This window comes from Colias croceus, chromosome 15 (assembly GCF_905220415.1).
Source record: "Colias croceus chromosome 15, ilColCroc2.1".
NCBI lineage: Eukaryota > Metazoa > Arthropoda > Insecta > Lepidoptera > Pieridae > Colias > Colias croceus.
The window spans coordinates 6694894-6708259 of NC_059551.1; the positions used below are offsets into that span (position 1 = coordinate 6694894).

General features: G+C 38.5%; 1 protein-coding gene across 6 annotated transcripts in view; it reads left to right on the forward strand.

Annotated features, from left to right (window-relative positions):
• LOC123698269 (protein gustavus) overlaps positions 1–12702 on the forward strand; it is a 63566-nt gene extending 50864 nt beyond the window's left edge. For all 6 annotated transcript variants that reach the window (XM_045644854.1, XM_045644851.1, XM_045644853.1 and 3 more), the window contains exons 2-5: positions 1672–1974; positions 7720–7981; positions 8411–8666; positions 9019–12702. In XM_045644854.1, coding sequence (XP_045500810.1) covers positions 1784–1974; positions 7720–7981; positions 8411–8666; positions 9019–9155 — 846 coding nt within the window. In that variant the 5' untranslated portion in view covers positions 1672–1783 and the 3' untranslated portion in view covers positions 9156–12702. The remainder of the gene's footprint in view (positions 1–1671; positions 1975–7719; positions 7982–8410; positions 8667–9018) is intronic.
• Positions 12703–13366: the final 664 nt, after the last annotated feature.

Here is a 13366-nt window from a genome sequence, read left to right on the forward strand (position 1 = left end):
TCTGTTTAAGAATACAAAGTACAAACAAACCTAATAATAATCAAGGTATTCAGTGAGATAAAGCGCGGCTTGAGGAAAGCTTGTCTTGCAGCCGCGTCGGTCCGTATGTTAGCAGCGCGGAACAATGTAAACTGTAAGTAGGTGTGGGCACAATATTTACAGTGAGGTGTGCAGCGAATGTTCGTCATTTGTCTAGTTCATTGTTCGAGCGCGTTGGCACACGCTAATGTAGTCGGCCTAGCAACGCTCGATTCCATTCACCTCTCACCGAGCGTGAACGGTTATGTTGAATACTGCCGCACCCGGTCTTACATTTACTAGCACATATTCCAATTTTATACTTATCCATCGCCTCGACCGATATCACTTGCGAGCCGATACGTTTCCCACGATATAAATCATGATATGAGTCATCGACCTTTTTTACAATCAGTTCATAGAATTGACTTACTTCATCATCCAATTATGCTGCTTATAATTATTCAATTCATAATAATACATATGATAGTCAGTAAAATAAAGCCTTTGTGCAGAAATTGATTGAAATTATTTGTAACCAAGAAGCGTGTATCACGTGTCAATCGTCTGTTTATTTACCGCCCGCCATGTGAACTCTACGGTAATCTTCGATTATCGCTAGAATACTAATAGCTCTGTCGTTCACTCAGACGTTACAGAGTATTTAATACACATTAACAAAGTGAATAGTGATCGTTCAACGTTGTTAAAGAAAAACTAATATTGACTTAAAGAATACCGCACGTTTTGGTCGAAGAAGTTTGCAGTCACGATTGAGGCGTGAATGTTCCCTACATTCACTACCTTTCACTTCCCGCTTTTATTATACCGCTTTGGGCGACCGGAGGCGGCCTTGTACCTCGCATAACCAGTGAGCGTCCCTTCTCGTCGTATAATTTACACAGAATCAAACATAGATGACATCGTAAGACGGAGTATTCTCGAAGGACCAATTAATAGAAACCATGTGCAGAAATTCAATACATCGTTAATAATATTTGGAAGCGGTTTCCTGCTGTCGCGTTTAAAGATTTCGTTTGCAATTACATTCTGACATCATAGTGGACGCAAAAACGGCCCAATGTAAAACGAAGTTATTATAGATGTGGATTTGTAGATAATGTTCGCATGTGTTAGAAGCTCGCCCCAGGGCCGCGGTAACCTTGGCTTTTGAGCGGCGACTTTCACGGTTAGACGGCCGCTTGTTACATAAGATGAGCGCTCGATACTGATGCGGAGACGCCCGTCGCCAGCATCTGCTGTGATGTCATTGTAACCATTCACTTAACACTGCTAAACCGGTTTATCAAACTTGATGCTTTGATAGCAATGTTAGTTTTAAAATACTCAAACCAACGCCTAATATATTTTTTTAATGGTCAATAATGATTAGACTCCTTCTAATTACTTTTAAATTCGATGTCATTTTAAAGTTACGTTTTCATTACTTAAATAAGCATAATTTTAGAAAGTACAACGAAATACCATTTGTTATCCGCTTGTGATTGCATTATGCGCCGTAAAGATATGGAATATTTTATGAGCGCCCTTGATTTTGTGGTTGATATTTAACAGTTATTCAACGTAACTATGAAACCTATATTGTTCCTTGTAAAAAAACAGTTAATGATAACATGAAATGTATAATTGCAGGTACAAGAGCGGGGAGCGCTCAGTGAGGGGCGGGGGCGGCGGCGGCGCGGAGGAGGCGCGGCGCGGCGGCCTCAAGGCGCTGCCGAAGCGCGCCCGCACTCGCTGCAGGGGCATGAACATGGGGCAAAAGCTCTCCGGCAGTGTCAAGTCGGTGTCGCGCGAGTGCCCGGCGCCGTTCAAGGCGGTGGTAGCGCGCGAGCTCGCGCCGGAGCCGCCGCGGCCCGCGCGGCTCGACGCGTTGCTCGACGCGCCGCCCGCGCATCCCGACACGCAAGTCAAACATGCGTGGAATCCAGATGACAGGTGATTGCTTTTTATATTGAGTATTTGCGACTTGGTCAGCTATCTATCCTACCCATCAGGTTTATGAGAGTGTTGTGTCTGTGACAAGTACTAACTGCTACATGAATATTTAGACTGATATTTCTTTCGGAGCCTGTAAAATAAATAAGAACACGTACAGGCATAAACTTCTTCGAACTTCTTCTTCCTAATGTTTTGTATGAATTATACAGTAAATCTGCTCGTGCATAATTACTTCCCAAAATGCTAAAAACTTTCATTGCAAGAGCCGAAGAGAACAAAACAAATTTAAACAGTCTATGTTAACTAGTGTAGGGTTTTTTCCTCTTCACAAAACTGCTTCTGAGTAACAAAGAGATTTAAGCCGAAACACATTTTAAGCGGATATTTGTATTGACTTAAAGAACAAACACTCGGAGTTACATCCCCTGCATCCGTGAGCAACTTTCTAACATATTATAGTATTATTTACACGGAGTTCGCGCATGTATGTGTCAAAGCTTTCAATTTGAATATTTTGTAACATTTTAAAGCATAAAAGCTGTATTGCTAGGCCACGAATTATGATCTTGTTTTATGCCAAACTTGTTCCAAAATTCTCGTTTTGTCCGTATGGTATAATTAGATGAATAATTGTAAATCTAATGTTACGTAAATAACGAGATCCTGTACTAGTTCAGGAAACCAAAAATTAAACAAGCCATTATTCTGTATACCTTCACAAATACGTATGTCCTTGTCGTTTGCCATTTAGCAACCAATTCTCCTCATACATTTCGTATTTGGCAGCACAAGGTTGTATTATCGATAAAGTCGTAGGTCAATAGGTCTTCACTTGTAATTAATGCAACTTAACGACAATTTAACGGAAATACTTCGATTTTATTACGAAATCATTGTGTAATAAGTATAGACTTTCTAAATTGTCAGAAAAGAAAGATGATAAATATTCTGTGTCTGCCTTAATAAAGTACCTAATCATATTTTGCATATATATTTGGTGACAACAATTTCAACAAATACATATATTAATAATTAATATTTTGCATAGACCTATTATTTTTATTTATTTTATTTATTTATTACCCTTTAATAAAACTATACACCAAACATGGGAAACTTATTACTAATTTATACAAAACAAAGAACAGTACAGTTTATTAGGCGGCCTTATCACTTAGAAGTGATCTCTTCCAGGCAACCTGGGCAAAAGGTAACAAGCTACTGAAATTTCGATGGTAGGAAGAAGAAAAAAGTCAAGGAACAAAAAGAACAAGATAAATAAATAAATAATAATAATTAAAATAGATATACAGGTAGATATTATATAATTCTTGATACATATAAATAAATATACTACACTCGAATATACACAATTATATTTTTAATAATAATATATACAATTTACGCATATACATAAATAACTATAATTTATATACATGATACATATAATTAAATACATACATACTACATAAAACAAGTATAAAATACTATAAATACATACATATACATATCTGTGTATAGATAATAATATGAAAATACATAGTTAATGTGCCGAGTTGAAAGCAGAGGTGAGAAAATGTCGTCGCAAAAGGTTTTTAAATGAAGATATATTTTTAGCTTGTCTAATAGGCAGTGGTAAAGAATTCCAAAGATTGACAGCAGTGGCAACAAACGATTTAGCGAGGAAGTGAGTACGTCGAACAGGAACACTCAAGGTGAGTCTATCAGCCGAGCGAAGAGAATAGTTTTCATTGTGCAGGAAGGAAAAATTGTTTTTAAGATAAATAGGAGCAGAAGGATCAAAAAGGATACGGAACAGTAATTGCAATAAATGGAGATTCCGGCGAAAACGGATGGGGAGCCACTTGAGCTTTTTTCTGTAGATAGAAACGTGATCGTATTTTCGAAGGCCGAAAATAAACCTAATACAAAAATTTTGGAGTCGCTCAAGTTTATCAGTTAGCTCTACTGATAAATCAGGAAAACATGCATCAGCGTAATCAAGAATAGGGAGTAGAAGGGATTGTGCTAGCATAATTTTAGTGGGAATGGGCAAAAAGTTACGAAGCCTTCGGAGCGTAGCGGAAGCGGCATAAATCCTACGGCTCAATTCCTGGATATGATTAGACCAGGACAACGTTTGATCAAACAGAACACCTAAGTTTTTGACTACCTTTTGGTAAGGCAAGACTACGTCACCGATTTTGATGCTAGGCAAAATACCCCAGTCGATTTCAGAAATTAGATAAGGACTGCCGATTATGATGACATTGCTTTTAGAAGGATTTAGTTTTAGTCCAAAATCATCGCACCAGCTAAGTATAGAAGCTAATTCATTATTACAGAAATCTATTGCCTTAGGTAAGTCAAAGATAGTAGACTGGGTATAAATCTGTAAATCATCTGCATACATATGGTACAGAGCCGTCAATCGGGAGCATAAGGAATTGATAAAAATGGAGAAGAGGAGAGGAGATAGGACACCACCTTGCGGAACACCAGCAGAGACTGCGCACCAAGACGAGTGTTTAGAACCTATCATGATACGCTGCCTCCGACCGGTAAGGTAGGAACGAAACCAGTCAGTTACCGAAGGAGATATGTTAATTAAACGCAGCAAACCCAACAGTATGTCGAAGTCAACGGTAGTAAAGGCATTGCTGAAATCCAGCAGAGTCAGTACTGTGAGCTGCTTATTGTCAATACCAGCACGAATGTCGTCAGTCACCTTGATAAGAGCTGTAGTCGTACTATGACCAGGACGGAAACCAGATTGGAAATCACTAAGGATATTGTGTGTATTAAGGAAAGAGGTGAGTTGGTTATGAAGAAGACGTTCGAGGACTTTGGAGAGGAAAGGTAGTATAGAGATGGGACGGTAATCAGAAAAGGAATTAGGATTAGATTTTTTAGGCAATGGAATAACTTGTGCATCTCTCCAAACACTTGGAAAGACGCTAGTGGAAATGGAGGTATTGAAAATGTGAGTGATAATGGGAACAATGAGGTCAAGGATAGGAATGATCATATTACGGCTAACAAGGTCACAGCCAACTGCGTTTGATGATATTGACAATATCGCTTTATCAACATTCCGCTCAGTAACAAGGTTGAAACGGAAGGCAGGATAGTCAGGAGTAGGGAGCGAGGAGAGGTTGGCAAGAGTACGGTTTTTCTTACTGGTTTCAAGAGAAGGAGACGATGTAAAGTGCCCATTTAGCTTTTCAATGTCGAGATTGTTAGGAGAGTTATGAGTCACTTTACCAGCGCCTAAACTTTTCAAGAATTTCCAGTTTGAGACTGAGTCACCGTTCTCAAGAGACTTGTGGATGTGACGACGTTGAGCGTCTCTGCACAATACGTTGCAGCGATTGCGTATTCGTTTGTACTTTGCCCGCGCTTCGTCCGATTGAGCCGTTTTAAGTTTGGATTTAGCACGATCCCTTTTTAACGATAGGCTTTTTAGTTCAGGTGAAAGCCAGGGTGCCGGTGTGTGCTTCTTTTTAACTGGTCGTAACGGCGCGTGTCTGTCGTATAAATCTACAAGCAGCTTGTTAAATAAGGACACTTTCGTATCTATGAGCTCTGCCTCGTAGACCTCACGCCAACAGATATTTTTCGCATCAGACCGGAGTAGATCTCTGTCCATCCCCAAAAAATTACGGAGCAGAACAGTGGAGGGTTTGAATTTAGGTGATCGGAGCTTGTATGAAAGGTAAATAAGGTCATGGAAGGAAAAAGCATCGGCAGCACACTGCCCATGCTTGGATATGAGGTTGGGTAGGGAGACAATCATCAGGTCTAAGAGTGAGGGATTACAACCAGGAAAGAAGTGAGTAGGATTTAAGGAAAGGGTGTGGAGGTTGTGGGAGTTGATGATGGAGAGCAGCTTATTAGCACGGCTGTCACCTCTAAGCAAGCATGTGTTAAAATCTCCCATCAAAATTAAATGCTCATATTGTGGAGACAGGTTATCAAGGAGGGATTCAAAAGAGGAAAAGTAATCAATGGAGAGAGAAGGACTGTAAAAAACGCCAAGAAGGATTTTGGAATGTGGTAAGTGTACTTCAATGAGGAGATGTTCGGTTGAATTGGACGGAGGAGGTTGAGGGGAGGAGCAAATTAATTTAAACGGGATATGAGATCGGAGGTAGATCGCCACGCCACCACCACCCTTCCCAACACGATCGTTGCGTATGAGGTGAAAGCCAGGGATAGAATAAGCAGCGGATGGATGACACGGTTTGAGCCAGGATTCTGAAACAAGGATGGCATGGATATTTCTTGACGTAAACGCTGAGAGCATGTCAGGAAAATGTGCCGGAATACTTTGTGCATTAATGTGGATGACATTAAAATTTTTAGGGACATCATTAAAAAAGGAGGAAAGGGAAAAATCGAGAGGAGGAGGAATGGCACTATGAAAACTATCTTCGCTGTAAAGCGACGAATCAGATAATAAATCGGCATTGATATCAAAATTCACACTAACATCAGACATCTATAATATAATATAAATAAATATTAATAATATATATAAATATGAATTAAATAAAACTATAATATTTATATAATATAGATAAATATTAATATTAGTATAAACTAAAACTTTTAAATTTATAAATTAAAGGTACGCTTGATTACCCTGTACCCACCGCAACAGTAAAAGTATCACAATTAAGCACATTATATAGGTAAACATTTGACAGTTTAAAAACAAGCCAAAAAAAAAAAAAAAAAAAATCAATTTAACAATATAAAAGTTTACACATATCGACAAAATATCAATAATTACTTAACAAAAACCACAGACAAAACTTAACCGAAAATTGTTACTGGCAATAACCGAAATGACTTTGATTATGACATTTGACAAACCCATGACATCTGACAGTTAACAAATAACACATACAAAACAAACTTATAAATTGATATTAATTAACTTTGTGAAGGTACGTTATTAAATACATTTTGCATATAACCGTAACCAGAAAATAAAAAAGAATCAAGTCACAGAGATGAAAATTAGCTATTACAGTAATTTTGGGAGTCAGCAAACAGTCAAGTGAAATTAATAAGTTTTAACCAATAAAGTACAAAGATAATTAATATTTTCAGAGTAAAAGCAAAACATAATCTTTTTAAACCTGATGTTAAATAAAATAAGACTACTTAGCTCTAGTTGGCCTTTTAGAACGAGGAACACCTTTGATATCTTTAGCAAGGTCACTATTAGAGGCTGATGCACTTGGAGGAGGCTTGTTATTGTCTGCAACAGTTGAAGGGATGCACTTGAGATCACCAACACTCTCAACGCGATGACGTGCTCCATCTGAGTCTAAGACAAATATTATCCCATCCCTGGTCCAACACTTGGAGACACCAAACTGATTCCGAGCAGCCATGAAAATTTCATGACGGCTTTTGGTGAGGAATTCGGACAAGGTGATGCCAGAGCCTTTTAGTTTTGTCTTGGAAGACCATAGCTGCTGCTTTGTGTTGAGGTCACGGAATTTTATAAGTACAGGTCTGGGCTTGCCGTCCTTTATAGAACCCATACGATGGCAGCGGCTAATATCCTCAGAAGAAAGGTTTTGTGCACTTGCATGTTTAATTAATGTATCAACTGTGGAAGTGAGAGTGTTTTCATCTTTAGCTTCGGGTATATTTTAGTTATCTTCTTCTTCACAAGATTTCAAAATCAGAGTAACTCAATATTAAACAATACTCTATCAATTCCAGATCATTAAACATATTCGTGAAAGAAGAGGACGCGTTAACGTTCCACCGGCACCCGGTCGCGCAGAGCACGGACTGCATCCGCGGGCGGGTGGGCTACTCGCGCGGGCTGCACTGCTGGGAGGTGGTGTGGCCGGCGCGGCAACGCGGCACGCACGCGGTCGTCGGCGTGGCAACCTCGCACGCGCCGCTCCACTCGGTCGGCTACCAGAGTCTGGTCGGTGCGACGGATCAGAGCTGGGGATGGGATCTTGGAAGAAATAAGGTTTGTTTTGTGCTCGTTTTGGATTGTATTAATAATGTTGATAAGTGTTAGGCAAACTTATGATACAAACCAGTACCGCAATAATTAAGCTTGACCTCTGGAAATCCGAATCCATCTGGCAATGGTCGTTTATAAGCTTTTTAACCTTCTCTTTTACTCTCACGCATAAAACACATTATATCTGGTATGCTCGTGAAGTCAGGTTATTACATGACATTTGTATTACCATGCGACCGTGTGCAGCATATCTTTCAATTTAAATGAAATTATTTGCTGAAAGTCAATATTTAAAGAAGCTCAATAAGTGCTGAAAGATACAGTTATAAAAAAAATACAGTACATACTCGATTTATTCACAAAATGGAATGAATGAAATGCATTTGGAATTGCCTGAGAACTGTAGCAATGAATGATCCTTAACGTTTCCAGGTGTACCACAACGCGAAGGGCACGGGCGGCGGCGGCAGCACGTACCCGGCGCTGCTGCGGCCCGACGAGCAGTTCCTCGTGCCGGACCGGCTGCTGGTCGTGCTGGACATGGACGAGGGCACGCTGGCCTTCTGCGCCGACGGCCGCTACCTCGGCGTGGCGGCGCGCGGCCTGCGCGGCAAGACGCTCTACCCCATCGTGTCCGCCGTGTGGGGCCACGCCGAGATCACCATGAAGTACATCGGCGGCCTCGACCGTGAGTACCTTGCCATTTAGCTGAAATGCACAAATAATAACGTTACACTAAACAATAATTAGGAATTACAGTACTCTTACAGATGCACCTAATTAGTAAATTCGTAAGTTTCTAACGGATGCATTCTGCTGTTGTTACTGTTTAGTATGTTCTTCAAAAAGTGAACCGAACAATTAAGTGTTTAACTAACTCCACAATCATTATACCACACTTTATAATGTTATCCTGTCTATAAATATATTAATAAATTGATGAAGTTATTTATAATTTTACTGTACGCAATTTTATAAAGATCGTATATCTCTTACCACGTGTCTGATATGATTTATGTAACGCCACGTTTTATTCGCAGCCGAGCCGTTGCCGCTGATGGAGCTGTGCCGGCGCGTGATCCGGCAGCGCGTGGGGCGCGCGCGGCTCCGCGCCGCCGCGTCCCGCCTGGCGCTGCCGCCCGCGCTCTCCGCCTACCTGCTGTACCGGGCGCCCTAGCCGCGCGCGGCTCCCCTGCGCTCCGCCGAGGTAAACCCGCGCCCCGCCACGTGACGCTCGCGCCCCCGCCCGCCGCGCCCCCGCGCCCCGCGCTCCCAAGCGTGGCACGTGACGCACGCTAACAGGATGCGTGCTACTCGCACGTGACACCCGCAAGCATGACACGTGACGCCAACAAGGATACGTGCTACTAGCCAGCGTGACACGCAACGCACGCTCACCAACGGGATATGAGATTCACCCTCGCAAGCGCAACATGCGAACTTCAAGTGTACGCGTGATATATTACACGTGGGACGCACAAGCATACGTGGTGTACGAACTTGTACTGGCGTGCAAATAGTACGACACATTCGCAAACGTTATATACGAACTCGTACTAGCGTGCACGTTGTATGTGACAAACTCGCAAGCGTGATACGTGATTCACGCTTGCGAGCGTGACATGGGACACTCGCATACGTGACATATGAACTTGTACAAATGCGTGACAAAAGAATACACACGTGTAATCGACGGACTCGCTACTGGTGTACGATAGATGACAAATGCATTCACAGATTGGTGATTTATAGTATGAAGTAGTATATAACTGACTCATGTGCAAAACGTGACACTACTGTACTCATTTTGAGTACAGCAATGACGATCGCGCAATTCGTGCGTAGCTTGGACACACTAAACTAGATGTGCATTACCTGAGTTAGAGGTAGACTCAACACCGAAACTTGAGTAATGCATGACACGTTCACTTACAAGCAACCATTTCACTAATCAAACTATCACTGAAAACACAAAACACGACATGCACTCACACACATTTTAGCCACATAAACATTTTCAAGACATAAAAAAACTATATAATGATAACGTATACACTTCCAACAAATTTAATAGCTTTAATTTAAAGTACTTGACTCGGAAAATATAAAACTTTATATACATCTGTGCAGATTTGTTATACATACGTATATAGATGAATTTACTAATCGGATAATAATACAAATTAGTTATAACAACAAATAATTTCCTGAAATACATGCCTTATAAATACGCTTTATGAATGTATACACGTGCGAAAATTAAACTTATTTAGAGATAGCAATACATGCAATAACGTGTACGGTAATATACGTCGTCGAATATATTATGTTTTTTATTATCACACACTTTTAAATGCTAGCAAATGTCACAGATCTATATAAATATTCCATAGATATCTATAGCCTATATAGAATATATTTATGTATAGACTAGTGTCATAGTGTGAGTTCGTATGTCACGTATGCGGGTATATGCGGGTACTAAAGCGCGGACGTAACTGTGATGTTTACCAGGCGGGTCTGTAAATTAGCCCACTATTTTTTTGTTGCATAGAATAGGACTATCGTTTTATAATACCGTATAAAACAAAGTTTCATATATCAAAATATATTCTATGCCGATTTGAATGTGATAATGAAGACAGTTAAACGCAACCGTAATTCTAAATGCCTTTACTCCAATTTATAGTTTACGATTGAAAGATTATTAAAAAAAACTCTGTTATATACGGTATTGTTGTAAAGCAGCACATATGCCATCGAATTGTATAATAAACCATAGCAATGTCACTGTTTGCTATAGACATTATGTATTAACAGGTATTTAGATGTATCGAACGCTGTATCTGTGCCTATAGAAACAAAATACACGAGCTACTTACAAGCAAGCAAAGTATAAGGTTACGCTTTAACAAAACAAAACCTACATATATGTAGAGATGTTAAAAATAATAATTATTTCTAACTCTCGGTGAATCTACACTGCTGGAAATTTTTAGAAATATCTCTATAACAATCACATCACTTTATAAATCACACGCCAATATTATATTTTGTTAGCAGTGTGGATGATCAATAATGTGAATCGATTACTTTATACGATGTTACACAACAATCAACTTTTTTATTTTTATATTGTCTGTGATAGTTATACTTTAATAAAACGACAGTCTATATGATCATTGATACAAAATATTTGCAACAATTGTGCTCATGTCTCATTTTTAATACAATTACATATTATCGTGATCGCGTCCGTACGCGGTTGAAATATTTTTATTTCATTTATAAATAATTTAACTATAATAAAACGTAAATGTAAGTTAGACGTGACACTAAAAATTACCAAAACTATTTAGCTCCTTTCGACACCAATAAAGCGACAATGATCTCTTATAGAATATGGTATCTGCATTGCGTCTAGTAATTGCAGACTCGTATCAGTGTGTTAGGAAATGTTTGGAACTACTGCAGCAAACTCACGAGCCTCGGTAATTATTATTAAAATATTAGAAATGTCATTGTCCTATAACTTAATGATACGACGGGTCGCAACTCGCCCCGTACACTAGGCCAGTGTAATCGTTGGCAATCTTAACACTAATTTATAATTAAGTGACTGGTTTATTTTTAGTTTAGGATATTAATTCCTATTATAAAATCGTGTGAGTGTGTGATGTATATATCTATGGCTACACGCATTTTACTCACGTTACGTGAAAGTCACTGGAAAACATTATTTTAGATGTATTTACATTATTTTCGTCGAAAATTCCAGGTGTTTTAGATACCGTACCTCGAATGGTAGGCTCCATTGTGTCTTCTGTTGTGACATTAGATTAGGTAAACGCAATAAATTAACGAGCATAGTCTTATAAAAGCACTGTACTAAATAAAATGTCAGCCATTTTAGACCCAAATTAGTTGTATCTTATTGAAACCATGTAAAATATAAGTACTTCCAATTTAATAAGATTTTTTTCGTACGTAGTTTGTATCGCATGTCTAGATCCCGAGCGGGAGCTCACTTTGTAATCGTCGATATTCACATTTATCTCCGCGACAAATACACTTTTTTATGCATGATTGTTCAACGGGAACGTGATTATATATTACTTTTTCAAATGGGAGTCAAATGTGAATATCGATCTTGTGAGGAAATTATGATAAACTGCCAAATGCGAAATGTATGTGTGAGTGTGCGTTGTATGCGAGAGACGTATGCGTGTGTGACTGCGTGAAGTATGCGGCGTGTTTGTGTGTAGAATGGTACTTTGGTTTCGTTGTGTAAGAGAAAAACAATCAAGGTAATATAAAGACAGCAAGCTCGACATATTATTGTTGGGATCCTTTATTAGATCCCCCTCCCGACCGAGACTAGTTTGTGTGCATTATTTTATTTGCATGGTTATTATATTAATTATATTGTGTTAAGGGGGCTCCAATAAAGGATCTTTCGCGTGGAAACGATAATTGTTTGTGTTCTATGAACCGCGTTTAGTCCTGTATATAAAATAAACATCGTTTGCGACGTTCAATGACTTTATTATTGTAAGTGAAAATGCATTTTAGTTTTATAAGTTGTAGGCAATATTTTAAAGTCATGTCTAAACAGAAATACGATTGATATTCGAATCTCTTAGATACATTGATTACAAAATAGGAAAAACGATTGGAATACATAAATATAACTGGTTAAGAAAATAAAAATAATATGAAATTAATCATTGTCTTTTATTGTAATTTAAACATACCTATACATCCCATATGAGTTATGTTTTTTTCTGTAATACGTGTACAGTGTACTTATTACATTTTGTTGCATGCATAACCCTATTTACTTCAATCATTTTATGAAAATAAAATGTTTGCAATAAACAAATTCGACCGGTTAAGAAAATAAATATGAACTAAGCTTGTCTGAGTTTTTTATTGTTATTTAAAAATATGAAATTGATTATTTTTTATTGACATATCCCTTTCCTTTATGCAACCTATTAGGTCTTAATTATTAACACCGACTCACTCAACTGAACTACAGCTACAGGGACAATAGTGGCAATATCAAATATGTGTATATTTATTTTATAAAAATACTGCCTTAGCAATATACTAGTTTCTGATCTAGATGACAAAATCCCTAGGGTGAAATCTCGTGATTTGTTTCAGTTTCATATCAATAACCAATTACTCAAATAACCTGAAAATTAATTAATGATCTACCAAAAAAGATTATTTAAAATACCTTCCAATATAATTTCTTATGATTAGGTCTAAAAGCAAAAGGAAAATATTATCAGAGACATGAGACATTACAGGATTTTCACAAGATCAAAAGTTATTAGCCTAATATGATATGTACCTACTATTAAAACATTTGCACTCTTT